General features: G+C 41.0%; 1 protein-coding gene across 1 annotated transcript in view; it reads right to left on the reverse strand.

The window, feature by feature from the left end:
* Positions 1–4,002: 4,002 nt before the first annotated feature.
* LOC138060540 (carboxy-terminal kinesin 2-like) overlaps positions 4,003–15,729 on the reverse strand; it is a 16,058-nt gene continuing 4,331 nt past the window's right edge. Inside the window, exons 5-13 of the mRNA XM_068906346.1 lie at positions 14,193–14,383; positions 13,125–13,373; positions 11,463–11,756; positions 10,267–10,551; positions 9,353–9,529; positions 9,062–9,200; positions 7,403–7,616; positions 4,630–4,705; positions 4,003–4,376 (exon numbers count right to left, since the gene is read on the reverse strand). Coding sequence (XP_068762447.1) covers positions 4,329–4,376; positions 4,630–4,705; positions 7,403–7,616; positions 9,062–9,200; positions 9,353–9,529; positions 10,267–10,551; positions 11,463–11,756; positions 13,125–13,373; positions 14,193–14,383 — 1,673 coding nt within the window. The 3' untranslated portion in view covers positions 4,003–4,328. The remainder of the gene's footprint in view (positions 4,377–4,629; positions 4,706–7,402; positions 7,617–9,061; positions 9,201–9,352; positions 9,530–10,266; positions 10,552–11,462; positions 11,757–13,124; positions 13,374–14,192; positions 14,384–15,729) is intronic.

The following is a 15,729-nucleotide window of genomic DNA, read 5'->3' on the forward strand; positions in this document are numbered from 1 at the left end:
TTCTCGGTTTTCACATGACGTCACGACCGCCATGTTGGTGCCCTAAACAAAGAAAAGGCGGCCATGTTGGTGCCCTGACCAAATGCTCCAGGAATTTAACTCTATTATTATGCAAACGCTTCCTTTTGTTTTCGTTGAAAAACATGGCTGTTGATCACGTGAGTGAAAACCAGCAATACACTCGAAGCTTTTAAACTGCGGAGACTAAACAATAACGAGATTTATCAATCAAAACAGATTTCAGCATCTGGTGTCACGCAAGTGAAAATTGCTGTATTTTCAAAAGGAAAAATGTTACGGAACTGGTAAGTTGTAAAATGATTTCTTTCAAGATCATCTTCAACCTCTTGTAGATAAAATCCACAAGCAAGCACGATTTTCGAGTTTAGACTGAAAATCTGTTTTTCAACAGCCAATCAAATATGGCCTTTTTTGGATTCAACCAGAGTCTCTCTTTCCCGACCGCTGGTCAAGGGAACGATGACTCTGGGAACGAGATTGGTTGCTAGCAGTGGTTTCTCCCTCGGGAAGCGTAGGAGAAACCAACTGCTCGCAGGGTAACAAGTACTTTCCTATCGCCGGGAACCGCGAAGACTACTTGAAAGTGTTGGGGCTGAAAAATTTGCCGGAGACAAAAGACCGTCATAAGGGCTTACCCGGTATAAAGTGGCTTATCCTTGTGGTGGAGCAGGCAGTCTTGTTCCTTGGAGAGCTCTAGCGGCCTTCGTGTCTAATAGGCCATTTCCGAGTTCATGTCTGCCTCCTCTTCAAAGCGAGTCTAAGTGCGAAGTTTTTGTTATGAAAATTAGTTTTCATTCATACATAAAGTAGAACTAATTACCGTCACAATAACTTCGCACATAGACTCACTTTGAAGAGGAGGCAGTCATGAACCCGGAAATGGCCTATTCCGAGCACACTCGCTCCCTATCACAAGTCATTGGTTCGATTCCCGCCGTCGATTCGATGGCGTTCGTTCGTACGTTGAATCTTTTGGTACTCAAGGTTTTTTTCATCTGATCTGATCATGAATTTATTATAGTTTGAGTACTAGAGCTTTGTTGTCCTATTTAACAATTGCTCACCGAAGCAAGAGATTTAGCAACGCGTTTTCGCGAAACGACAAAAGACGAACAATAGGCTGATGCTTGGTTTCTTTAGAAATACGTAAATTTTTAGCCTGACGCGGTTCGAAATGGCAGCTAATTTCTGTTTCCGTTCCCAACCATTCTCGTCACCAGAGCCTCGGGTTGACCCATCTGGGAAACTCTATGTAGGAGAACATGCGCCGTGGGGTTCTTACAGCCAAAAATTGGCAATTTGAACCTTACGGCGCCTGCTCACTCCTCGTGCTAACATGAATGCACCAATTAGAGACGCTTTTGATTGTTCTTCACGAAAACCAATGAGAAGACTCTTTGTTTCAGGGTTCCCCAGAGCTCTTCGCTCCCTCAGTCAAGAGAAAAGCTCTGGGGTCAAGATTGGTTCCCAACTGCATGCATGCTTTTGTTTGAAATTCTGAGTTGGCGCAGAAGCGCCGCAAGTATCGTAAATCGCGGAGTTCCTGACGTTGAGCGAGAGAAATGAAGACTCTACAGAAAATTCCGACAATCCGCCTACTTCTCGTTGCCGTCGCCGTTGCTAAAGCTTCCTAATAGGGAGCTTTAGCAACGACAACGGCGACGGCAACGAGAACGTTACAAATTCGCATATTCAGTGGGCAAAAACAATAGCTTTGCGCGCCCTGCACGTGCGTTTTTCATTTTTGTCAATTTCTTTGCAGTCGTCAGCAAAGCAACAACGTGAAATAACCAGGTTTGAGGTGTTACGGAGAACGTCAGCACTTGGAGATAAATTTTCATTTTTCTCCCCTAAATTTAGCGCCGCTCGTAACGGTTTCATTCCTGAAGGACCGCCACACCTTTGTCATATTAAAAAGCTTGGAATAGTCGCGAAGTGGTCGCAATAACTTGAATTTATGTTTTTACATGACGTTCTCGATGCCGTTCCCGTCGTCGTTGCTAAAGCTCTCTAATAGAGAGCTTTAGCAACGACGACGGGAACGGCATCGAGAACGTCATGTAAAAACATAAATTCAAGTTATTGCGACCACTTCGCGACTATTCCAAGCTTTTTAATATGACAAAGGTGTGGCGGTCCTTCAGGAATGAAACCGTTACGAGCGGCGCTAAATTTAGGGGAGAAAAATGAAAATTTATCTCCAAGTGCTGACGTTCTCCGTAACACCTCAAACCTGGTTATTTCACGTTGTTGCTTTGCTGACGACGGCAAAGAAATTGACAAAAATGAAAAACGCACGTGCAGGGCGCGCAAAGCTATTGTTTTTGCCCACTGAATATGCAAATTTGTAACGTTCTCGTTGCCGTCGCCGTTGTCGTTGCTAAAGCTCCCTAATATTTCCCAGTACGGCGCCCTCGCGCATGGTTAGTAAAGGCCCGTTTCAATGGTTTCAACATTTGCTTCAACATGCATCGAACACTTTGTTGAATCAAATGTTCGATGCGTTTGAACAGGTCGTCCAACATTGTTGAAAACGTAAAAAATGTTGAAAGCTTGTTGAATCAAGTTTAAATCGGTTGAAACTTTCATTTAACATCTATTCAACTTTTCGCTTGTTCTCGAACACTCTGTTCAACAAGAAAAACCTTAAAATAACAATGACCACAACCAGGTTTTTTGAGCCCACGAGACTGAGCTACCCTAGCAAACCATTGTTTTAACGAAAACCGCTGGTCATTGCTGTCTAAGGTCTTCCGTTCAACAATAGACCTCTTTACAGTTGCGTGCTTAGTTACCTGGTCTTTTGATGAAAGTGAGGCAGGTGTTGACCTTGTTATGATACAGACCTCCCTCCTTTTCTTATCTTAACGATGTTGTTGTCATGCTACATGTGTGCTGCATGTTGTTGTTAGTAAGAATGTACATGAAGAAAAGCAGTGAGGATTCTATCAAAACAAGGTCAACTCCAGCCTCACTTTCATTCATAGGCCAGGTAACTAAGCACACAACTGTAAAATGGACTATTGTAGAACACACGCATGCTCACGAACGACAAATCAATATGGCGGCAGGAAAATTTTCTGGACGAGAGAGGCTGGTTTCTAGTTCTTAGTTCCTCGCAATCAAATTTCGTGAAAGTGTTGGTTCTTTTGTTGGAGCAATGTTGGAACCATTTGAACGGTCTCCGCACAACTTTGTTCAACTTTTGTTGAACGAATGTTGGTCAAATGTGTAAACGAGCCTTAAATAAGAGGTAACTGTTAGAGGTTGTAAAGATCTACGCGATGGTTAGGAAGCTCCAAGAGACTGTCCAAGGATGCATGGCTTACTTAAATGATGAACATCAAACCATTTCATTCAAAAACCAAAGAAGTCACCTCATGGCCGAACATTGCTTTTATTCAATGCCCGCGTTTTTGAAGCACATAACTGAAATTGGTGAAATAGACATATTTATCCGCATGGCGTCTCAGTTGACTTCTTGGGTTAAGATGACTATAAAATAGGATGTCTATATGCTGTGGGTATTAATTGGTTTTGCTCAAATTTCTTTTTACCAAATTATTTTAGAATTTCTTTGTATGAGATTGACAACAACGTAAAATAAATGGATGAAAATATCGAAATAGTTCACAAAAATAAAGCCAATTTTTTCCCCACAAGATATATGCATTTGCTTCAAAGACATCCCATAATATATCCCTCAGGCTCAGGACAACTGAATCCAAGATGGCCGCCAATGGTATCGGTCAAAAAGGTGTACTGATTGCAGAGCTTGTGAAGTCGCGGGACGCAAGTCTTGGAGCATGCACGAGTGCTTCTCCCGAATGCTTGTAGCCTTTGGAGCAACATCTGGATCATTTTGACAGCTTGTGAGTGCATGTAGCCTGCGAACGCAGGCGTTTTTCCGGCGGTCGCCGGAAATACGTCAGCGTTCGCAGGCTAGGGTGAATGTCATTTGCCGTATTTACAATGCCACCATTCTTTCAAAGTTTCAATATATTTTCTGTTTCTCGCAACAGACATTTCACTATGGTCAAGAAATTAGCCTTCAAACTTTCTTCCATCCTATTACAATAACTCTGATTTAAAACTAAAATCTCCTGCGGCTTGATCCTCATTAGTAAAACAAAACGAGTTAATCAATGTTGTTACAATACTGAAAAACTAAAATTCCACTGCATCTGAAGTATCAAACTGTAGTTTATGAATATGTATTCCCACTGATAAAACGGAAGGACTGTTCACATTGGTTAAAATACGATCCACGTAATTTAAGAAGACTACTTCCCCACAAGTTCTATACTTCACTTGATAACTTTCTTCTGCGCCGTTCCAATGTTGCATTGGTTTACCTGTAACAAAAAATGAAACAGTTACGATTAGAGTGAAAATCACTTAAGTAAGAGACGTTGTCCAGCAACTTCAGAACGTCCGTCCCAACAAAACTGCAACGTAAATTGCCTTGTTCCAAAGCACCATAATTCAAACTGGCTTGCATTGTTAGATGCACGCGGCTTTCAATAAGCGTCACGAAGTGTCCTCTTGCTTTTCTCCCCAACTTCAAAATCACTCGTGTCTCGGAATACAGACATTTCTGGGACTTACCTTTGTGGCAAACCGAAGAGAACAAAGTGTTTCTTGCAGAGATTCTTCCTTTGGTGAAATGTTTACAAACATCAAACTGGAGATGAAGATAAAAAACACCGAAATATATTTTATAGATGACTAAATTAAAGTTTTTTTTTCGCGAAATCGAGAGCAACAATTCAATGATGTTCTTGCCGATTCAGCGGTGGGATACTTAGCACACAATGTTTAAAGACAAGATAGCACTAACTATAACAGGAAACTGTAGACTTGCTTCTTTTAGGAAACCATAACTAGGAGCCTACACCACTACTAGGTTTATATAACGGCATTTTCACAGATCAAGACGAGTTCTTAAATAAAATTTCGCTTGTACGAGTGTAAGCGAAGAAGACTTAAAATGTGTAAGAAGCAATTTCAAATTTCTCATGCAAAACTTGTGATTAGCTGGAAAGATCTGGTTTCGCGGGAAAATCGATCTAAAAATAACTCGTTCTGTAAAAACGCCGTTCCACAAATACAACGAAGGGTTGTACGCTCCTGGTCATGGGATACTGCTTCTATTTTTTTCTTTTGTACCCTTATAAACCCAATCTCAATCATGACGTTTGAGCGGTTTTCAATTGAGTGTCGAAAGTAATTAGCGAATTGCTTTGGTTTTGCATTAGAGCGAGTTTCAATTGAGTGTCGTAAAACCAAAACCAAAGTAATTACTTTGGCCAATCAAAAAGGACTGAGACAATCCGGCAAGTAATTACAGGTAGCCGACAGTAGCCGACACAAAGCGCGGGAAAATGTGTACGCGTGAGCCACGATTGGTTGAAAAAATGGCGCGAGAACTTTGAACCAATCACTGAGTGAAGTAATCATAAACCAAAGTAATTATCTACTGAATTATTTTCGACACTCAATTGAAGACCGCTCTACTTCACTCAATGATTGGTTCAAAGTTCTCGCGTCATTTTTTCAACCAACCAGAAGTAAAACCAAAACCAATCGTGGCTCGCGCGTGCACATTTTCCCGCGCTTTGTGTCGGCTACGTGTAATTACTTCGAGTTTTGATTGGTTTGCTGGATTGTCTCCGTCCTTCTTGATTAGCCAAAGTAATTCCTTTGGTTTTGGTTTTACGACACTCGATTGAAACTCGCTCTATAAACTAAATGATATTTTCACCAAAACTGCTTTTGTCCAAATTCCAAGCTCAAATTTCAAACATGGAAACACAACTAACTCATATTAGTATCACCCAACTAGTGGACTAATGCAAATCCTGCATTCTGATTCTAAGTCAATAGCCCATTCGGCTTCGCCTCATGGGCTATTGAGCTATCTCATGGGCTATCTCATGGGCTTGTTAATTAGCAACCGTACAGAGATTCTAAAAGCTGACGTTTCGAGCGTTAGCCCTTCGTCAGAGAGAATCAAGAAGACGTTTCGAGCGTTAGCCCTTCGTCAGAGCGGACAGCTTAATTATCTCTGAAAAATGCATGGCTACCCCCAATTTTCTTTTTGGATACCAAAGCCACTTGCTAAGTTCTACTTTCTCCGCATAGTTTAGCCTGCGAATATAGCCGGATCTCATCGCTTACCGCTCTGGGTCCGAGATTGGTAGGCAACGTCCTTAACTGTAAACTGTACTTTGTAACAGAGGATAAAAGGCCCCAGTGAAAGTGTTCAACGCAGTTATGAAAGAACTTTCACAGTTGCGAGAAAAGCCTTATATTGAAGAGTTTTTTTAACAGGCTTCTTTCGCTCCTGCTCAGTCAAGTTGCTTCATAACCCCGATGACCACTTTCAATGAGACCTTCATACTTCGCAGTTAGAATATATGAAAATTTAATATATTCTTTCCATCAGGGAATAAAGGATGGAGATGATTGACTGAGCACAATCAGAAAAGAGTTGCAATAGCCCACACGAAGTAACGTTTTCGTTGAAGAAACTGTTGTGTTTCGTCGGTGGGAGAGAAAAACTCGAAAACTTGGTTTCATTAGACCATTCGACAAAGGTCGATTTATCACCGTCAACGTTTGAGCTTTATCAACTCGAATCATAACACCGTCATTGCCAAAAAAGGGACATTAAACAACAAAACCCAATGGCTCCGCTCGCTCGCGTGTCTTTGAATGACAGAAGGCGCATTACCAACGCTAATCTTTAACTTCTTTTCCTCCATATCTAGCTCTGTTCATGCCAGCTTTAGTCAGAGACAATTAATGCACAATTCAGATTCAGAACAACTTGGAATAATTGCTTTTACGGTATAGAGCCGTTTTCAATTGACTGTCGTAAAACAAATACCAAAGCAACTACTTCGACCAATCACAGCAGGTGCAAACAGCGGAATGGACCAATCCAAATTCGTAGCAATTTCATGTAACTTGCTCAAAGCGCGCGTGAAAGTCGCGATTGGTTTTGATTTTTAAACCAATCACTAAGCGTGGCAACTGCAATCGCGTAATTATTTTCGAACTGTTACTTGAAAACTGCTCTAATTGATGCATCGGCAAACAAACCCCTGCACTGGCTGAAAAATGAAGGAAAAATTTAAATAATACACGAGGTGGACCCAAGCTCGTGATGAAGAATTTCGACTTCACAAGTTTTCATCCAGCAAGAGAGTTTATTTGCCAGTAAATCACGAACCTGAAGTCTCAAAATTATCTTATTTGGTATTTAAACTGCGCGTGAAACTGACCTGTGGGTACTAGTCTATTAAACGAGATTAGTTTTTGGTATATTTTTTTAATTTCGCCGCATATGTTCAAATGCACTAAATGAGGTGCTTACCTCTTGCTGTTTCCACCGAGGGAGTTTTGCAACAGAAAAGTCAGTTTCGAATTCCTGTAAGGAATATGTTGTTCCTTGTTCGCCAAAGCCATGATGACGTTTCCCAAATTGCTTAAGCTCTTGTTGATATTTTTCGTCTCTCGTAGTCTTTCTCCCGTTGAACAGGACTGGCTCAAACGCTCTGATCCCGCCAGATCAATAAGATTTAGAGTTCCTGAAAGGAAAAGTCAATAATACGAAAGCAGTTGTATATTGTGCGAAGAATCGTTTTGTATCCTTTTCTAGTGTTTATCTGGCAATGAAGGTATCATACTTTAAAAGGGAGTCCTGCATTTCAACAAAAATAACTTTAAATCACAGGAAATTACTGTTACAGTCAAGTCAATCAAAACAATTTTTAAAGAAAGCGTTTGTCTCCGAAAGAAATGAATTTCAGAATCGCCTATTTTAGTTTCCAAGTTTTGCGGGTGCCGCCATCTTGAATAATTGTGACGTGTTACGGTTGCCCGATTGTTATTAGACAAAAGCTCTTTGTGTCAGAAAAATAGGGCAAACGTAACACGTTACAATTGTTCAAGAAGGCGGCGCCCGCGAAATTTGAAAGTGAAAATAAGCGATTTTAAAATTCACTTTTCCTGATATAAACACTTTTTTGAAAACAAATCTCGAACAAATTTGTTTGTAAACATAATTTCCTTCGGTTTAAACTTATTCTGTAGTAAGAGTGGAGGTTCACTTTAAGTATGTTGATTGTTATCTTGTTGCTAATAATTTTATTAAAACATTTATGAAATACATGTGTTGTAATGTAATATCGGTTTTGTCGGACATCGGTTTCTTGTTCGATAGCCAAACAATGTGACTCCCCAGCGTAACCCTAAACCCATCCAGTAATTAGAGCGAGTTTCAATCGAGTGTCGTAAAACCAAAACCAAAGTAATTACTTTGGCCAATCAAAGGGAGGGAAACAATCCAGTAAACCAATCAAAACTCAAAGTAATTACACGTAGCCGACACAAAGCGCGGAAAAATGTGCACACGCGAGCCACAATTGGATTTGGTTTCACTTCTGATTGGTTGAAAAAGTGGCGCGAGAACTTTGAACCAATCACTGAATGAAGTAATGCAAAACCAAAGCAATTCGCTAATTATTTTCGACACTCAATTGAAAACCGCTTTAAACCCGTCCAACAGGACTTGACTTCCCTTTGGCAAACCGTAACACTATCATATGAGATCGAGTTATTTGTGCCATAACAAGACGGTGTCCAAACGCTGAAATGGATCGACACCCGAACTGACACGATTAGAATACGTTCTCCTCGAACGAAAAACAAATCATATTCCCTTTTCCCCATCCCATAATGCAATACGTTTTAATTTCGGGGGGGGGGGGGGAAGGGGAATTCTTTACATAAAAACAATACTCTTGGAACTGTATCATGTTTCAGTGAACTGGATATCCATTGTTTGAATGGCAACTGTATTATGGGATTGGTGAAAATAGCGAGTTCTTTTGGTAAGTCTGACATAATCTCTGAAAAGACCAATTAACGATAGCTTGCCTCTAAAATTCAGATAGCAGTCAAAATGAACAACTAATCATTCCCGGGCTAAATTCGATCCCTAAAGTTTCAACACAATCAACACTAGTTGTACCTTGACATTTTTCGCCTGTTAGTTGATTTTCACCGACAAGTTTAAGCCGAAAAACACTATGACTTCGCGATGATCGCTCATTGCATTGCGTTGCAGCCACCGCTCTGTTCTGAGTCGCTTTCTCCAAGAGACTGTACACCTATAGCAGAGAAAATAAAATCCTTTAGCCCTGAACTACTTGAGGTTTTCGTGTTCTGAAGCAAACGTCCTTCCAAAACATTAATATTAGAAATTTAAAGCAATCACAACAGCAACTCGAAAACGCAACTTCGATAGATAACGCAATTTCACCTGTGATTCTGACGTGACATTGACTGTCTTGACATTGGTAACCATGACCTCGTGAGTATTTCCCGCGTTGGTTGGGTTGACGAGTTTGACTTCGTGCTTCGTGTTGGCGTCCCCAGAGCCCAGAAGGTCTCTGATAGTTTCGTTGTAAATTTCCAAAAAGCTTGCTTCAATTGTATACTAAACAAAAAGACGACATACGAAAATTTAGTACGTTTGCTGAGACGCAGGTTTCGGGAGTAGAGTGGATTGAAATCTAAAGGGGGATACCCTTTTTCAACCGGTCGCCCTGTTGCACTTGTATTTCGACAGAATTACCAATCACAGTGTAACTTAAATTCCCAGGAATTATATACGTGTAATCCATGGATTACAGTTTACATGAGAAAATTTAAAGGACCCAGAGACGTGTATTCAGACAGTAGAGTGATTTAGAGTTACTCAATACCTGCAGCTTGGTGAGGGGAAATTAGATAAAATCAAACACGTTTCTTCGAACTCCGGCAAAGAATAGCCTCAGTAGAGTTGATTCTATACTGCGAGACGTCTCTAATCCCGCGATGGATTGTGGGTGGAGGGGAAAATACACGTGCACTCACCCTAGTCAAGCAAAAGGTCTGGAGCGAGGGTGAAAACGAAGAGTGAGACTGGGGAAAGACTAGGGTTTTCACGCTCTACGGGCGTGTGTGGGTCTCGCGAATCTTCGCATCTTGCCGGATTAAACGAAAATAAAAACTGACTGTAGTGACTATATCAAACGCTCCAAAGCCCCGAGGGACTTTTCATATTATTCAAGGTCGTCACTTTCGCCTAAAAAATCTCGTAAACTCCGTGGCACTATAACGGTGTTAGCGAAACCCAATGAAAAGGGAGCGCTTAAAATAGGAGTCGAACTGAGGGTGCCTATGATAGATCACCTGCCAGCCCTTTTCCTTGAGGTCCTGGGATGTGTTGAACACCTGTTCCATGGCCCTAGGAATCATCCCCTGCGTGCTGTGGTCTGCAGTATTCCCTTCCATCGTGTACGTCTTTCCTGAACCAGTCTGGCCATAAGCGAATATGCACACATTGTAACCGTCCAAAGCGGATTGAATTAACTGCGATATTTCGCCGAAGACGTCTTCTTGTGTCGCGGATGCGTTGAAGACTCGATCAAAGGCGAAATCATACCTGGGTGTGGCTTTCTTGGTGCCACATACGCTCTGTGAGGTAAAACAAAAGAACAGGAAATTATACATTTGTGGGGCAATAGTAGATCCGGTGATAATTGTCCATGGCCAGGAAAAGAAATGATCATAATTTTCTTCAAGTGAAGTTCTTCTTGGGAGTAATGCTGGCTGAAGAAGGTAGTTACTTCTTAACAGAGATGAAATCGTAAGTAAAATTAGACGATTGAAATAAAAGCTATCGGTGAAGAATTGCTTTCGCGAGGTGCTTCCAACTTTTGGGACCGTTCAAGAAATACTTAAGTATTCTTAAATCAAAAGCCACATAGTAGTACTTTCTTGCTGTGAAGTTCAATGTGTTGTAAAAGGTCTTTTTGCATTTTTAAGTATCTGCGTGAAAACTGTTATGTGAAACAAGTTCGTTGGAGCTCTTGTGGGTTAAGAAAGCCTGAACAATTTTTGTTTTTATTTTCGATGTTGTCCATTGTCTATTCTTGGTTTTCAATCAGGGTATAAAATGTTGGGCCCACTCTTTATTCAGACGATATCTTAACTTACGCAATTATTTCTAGACTTTTTACATGAACTACTCGAAGACTTTGAAGAGCGAAACTATATACAAACGAAACGAAACGGAACTATGATCCTTGTGAAAAATGCATAACGTTGACTTATTCTGAACTCGATCGAAAATGAAAGTTAAACCGGCGAACGAACGAACGAACCTATTTTCAGCCGCTTTTCTAGCAAAGGAGACAAAAAAGTCAATCATTTATTGTCCGATTTTCCCAACTACGGCGACGCCTATAGTAACAAAAACAAGCCCTGCAAATTAATGCTTTGTCACATTTGTTTTTCGTGAACACACTTTGTCTGTCTAGGAACGATAACATAACCGAAGTTACATCGTGTGCTGAAAACCAAGAATTGACAACAAACATTCTCACCTCATTTGCGGATGTCGACTCGATGACCAGTTCTCGTTCGTCCTGTCCAAACGAAAACGCGCATGACCGCTGACTTTCCTCTGAGCTTAGCATGGGCCGAACACGGCAAAAAACCCGGATGTTTCCTTTCAGTTCCTGGATGGTATTGTGCAGGTCGCGGCGGATGGTTTCTTCGGATCGCAGTTTAGAATCGAGATCAGCCACACGATTCTGCAGACCGCGTATAGTTTCTTCCAGTTGAGAGATTTTTTCACTTTTCTGTTGGCTTTCGTTGTGCGTTTTTTCGAGAGAAACCTGGAGGGATAAAGCTCTTTATAATTCAGCCTTTCCGTTGATGGTTCGCAATGTTAAAGCACTTTTTTTTCATCAGCGTCTCATCGATGGATTAATATCTATTCCTTGTCACTTTTTTTTGAGCGGTATAGAGCGAGTTTCAATCAAGTGTCGTAAAACCAAAACCAAAGTAATTACTTTGGCAAATCAAAATGGAGGCAAACAATCCAGTAAACCAATCAAAACTTTATCAAAACTCGAAGTAATTACATGCAGCCGACACAAAGCGCGGGAAAATGTGCACGCGCGAGCCAGGATTGGTTTTGGTTTCATTTCTGATTGGTTGAGAAAGTGGCGCGAGAACTTTGAGCCAATAACTGAGTGAGGTAATGCAAAACCAAAGCAATTCGCTGATTACTTTCGAAACTCGATTGAAAACCGCTCTATAGTATAGACAAAAGAAAAAAAAAAGTAGCACCTGAGCCCAACAAATCGACTTGCCGTTGAAGCAACCTGAATTTTTCAAGTGTCTACAAGAGACAATTGCTTAAATAATTTCGGTAAGTGCGAGCATCATTTCGTCCCTTCCATAAAAACCCGCTCTTCAAATATATGTACATCTTTCATTCATAGTATAATAATGATCTAATGTTCAGCTCTTCATCCTTTCCACATAAACCAGGGTGTAAATGGTGAATAGGCCACTTCGGAAAATACCATAATATTCTTTGTTTGTCCCTCCAAAATTTTGCATAAGCACTAGCTGTTTCCAGTTTCTTTTGGGACTTACAATGGTCCCAAGAGAAAACAAAAACAATGCTTATGCAAAATTTGGGGGGACAAACAAAGAGCATTACGGTATTTTCCGAAGTGGCCTATAATAGGGAAATAGCAAATCTTTTCACCAAGGAAATTGAAGGAAACAAAAACTACTCTATAACAATAGGAAGAAAATAGGGTATCCTCTAAGGCTCCAAAAAACACCCGAAGCCCTTAAGACCCTGGAACTAACCTTCCAAGGTGCACTGTTCTCAAGGAATACGGCTTGAAACAGCAACACTGATGTTTGTATTATGTATCTTCGAGATAAAAATTGTCAGCGGGCGAAAACTGACGTGCTTCCAAGCCAGGATCAAGTATATTGGTCTAGGGATTGTTTCACTACCATAAAATACTGCATTTTTCACCAAGGACAAAAATGAGAACAGAGACGATTTTCCAAAAAATAGGAGCTTGACCTATAGTATATTTAATTTGAACGCATGCGCAGAAATTTCTGCTTTTGAAGTTTATGTTCGTCCCTCACAGACTGCGCTAATTCTTCAAGGCTACGAGATCGAGTAACTAAAAGGTATCATGCCCTCACTTCAAATCGATGCGAACACCAACCTTTGTAGCTTGTAGCTCTGTGGTTATTCCTAGTGAATCAGCCGTCATTTTGGCCACAGTGGATTTCAAAGCCATCACCTCTTGCTTGGATATGCCGAGTTCGCTTTCGAGCACGTCCTTCTCACGTTGCAGGCTTGACTTTGCTCTCTTTTCCACCTCCAACTCAAACTCGTGTTTCAGTTGGAGCGATCTAACTTCTTCTTCCGCGTGATTGAATTTTATTTGTAAGTCATGGATCCTTTCTGCGGCCTAGAAAAGAAGAGTTAATTTTCAACGTGAAAACGCGCGAAAAAGCTTACATTAATCACAATGCATGGAAATCTACAGCTGTAATCATCTCCACGTTGAAAGAACTTCCCTCGCGAAAACGCGTGAAGCGGGCGGTAGCGTGCGCGGTAAGTGTTTCCTACGAAAAAGCCCCAAGGTGATTTTCTGCATTCTAGTCGCACGAAAACTGGATCGCCTAAAGTAACCTCGGACCTCTTCCAGAATCCTTCAATTTGAGATGCAACATAAGCCAGCCAAAAAAAACTGTTAACTACTAGCAAATAGCCAGAGACAACGTACATTAAACATTTTGTCAGTGATGGCAATACCAGAGAAAATAACCTAACATGAAGGACCTTGAGAAAGTTACTACGGCTTTACATTTTTTTTCTCGATCGAAACTGGCTTTTGTACGTCAATAGTACCCGACAACCCAAAAGGAGCGGGGTATGGAATAAGTACAGTTTGTTGAAAGTCTTTAATCCAGTTTAAACCATTTTCCGAGCTCCGGCATCATAGCGCATTATCAGCCGTATAGTAGTTCGATGCTACTCTGTCGTTTGAGAACGACACGTTTCTAAGCCGCATTCAAATTTCTTCACACGGCCAGATTAGCAGCAAACTATGTCGGATTGTCAACCAGGGGACCGGTTGACCGAGGCCTGGTTCGCGCTAAGCGTTTGACAACAGGTATTAAAACCTATAGATTTGTTTCCTCGCTAATCATGCTTCGAGCAACCCGGGCCAGGTTGCGATGAGAACCTTAACTTTCCATGATAAGGCATTACGCTTCAAACATACCTCTTGGCTCTGTTTATTTTTATCCTCAACTGTTCCCTCAAGTTGTCTGTTCAATGATTCCAGAAAACAGATTCTCTCCTGGTTATCACCAATAGTCTTGGTCATACCCTCCATGCAGGAATTTGATTTCTTTACGAAAGCTTCCATATCTTCCAAACGTCCTTTATAGTCCCAAGCTGCCCTTTTCTTTCCTAGTTAATAAACACCGATTTTACTGCATAGTTCCAGTTCTGTGGTAGTCCTGTTCCGGGACTCCCTCTTACTACGCCCTGAAAATGGGCCTGGAAACCAGGCGGTTCCTCCATTTAACGTATTCTACGAGGGCGCGCTGGATATGAAGTGATATAATCATTTTACATCCAGCGAGCCCGAGTAGAATAATTGTTCTATTAAAAACTCCAGGATCAACAACTCTTCTATGTATTGTGGACTAAAGCACCCATTACTGCCTCGGTCAATTCCGCTCCAAAACGGCTTTTGTCGGCCATATATTCTCAGAGCTGCAAAAATGTCTTCAGCTCACTTTATTGCTGACGCGTTCCTTGCCCGTTATAAGGTACAGCAGGTATATGAACTCATAGCCTGTGTCCGGGCGAGCCAATGAAAATGCTTGTAATCTAATATCCCTAATTCCGTTTTTAATAATTGCATTTATCTTCCCTAGTATCTAGTGCAATATGATTGGCTCATTCCGAGCATGTGCCTGCAAGTAATACACTCTTTTCCTGCCTGGGTTCCAGGCCCATTTTCAGGGCGAAGTAAGAGGAAGTCCCGGAACAGGACTAGTTCTGTGGGAAAAAGACTTGCATAGAAACGATCAAAACTAAGAAAGAAAGTAATTTGAGAAAAGAAGGAACAAAAGAGGTTAATAGGACCATTTTCCTTCGTATGTGTATAGATCTATATGTCTGCAAGCCTTTTTAAGTAAAGAATGGAATCAGGTAGTAGTGCTAATAATGATAATTATCATTATTTTATTATCATTATTACTATTATTATTATTATTATTATTGTCTTTTTTATCACAGTCTTTGCTGGTGTCTTTTTGTGCATCAGCGGGGCGCAAACCATGCACCTGTAGCATCAGTCATGCAAGTCAATTATTCTGTTCATAAACTGTCAGAGTTACTGTAACAAGCGCATCGACAACCACAGGGATCACTATGGTTTTCATATTCCACATTCTCTGTATTTCTAGTTCAAGGTCTTTGTACTTGCTTTTCTTTTCGAACCTCCTTCAGTGCGATGTTTCCTGACCGTTAGCACTTCTGAGGTCCTAGTACTCATGATGTTCGCGAGTAGTTACAAACATCTGTAAGTAGTGCTTGGTGTCTTGTGTATTGTAAGTAGTGTAAATACTGTATTGTAAGTAGCTTAAGTATCTTATTGGAAATGAAAAAATAAAATGTTTCAGGGTTTCCCAGAGCTCTTCTCTCCCTCAGTCAAGAGAAGAGCTCTGGGGTCGAGATTCATTGTAGAGCTTATTTATCGTGAGGCGGGAAGAAGGAGCATTTTGTGTGGAGCGTTTTTTTCCTTC

The sequence above is a fragment of the Montipora capricornis genome, chromosome 8 (genome assembly GCF_036669925.1).
Source record: "Montipora capricornis isolate CH-2021 chromosome 8, ASM3666992v2, whole genome shotgun sequence".
Taxonomy (NCBI): Eukaryota; Metazoa; Cnidaria; class Anthozoa; order Scleractinia; family Acroporidae; genus Montipora; species Montipora capricornis.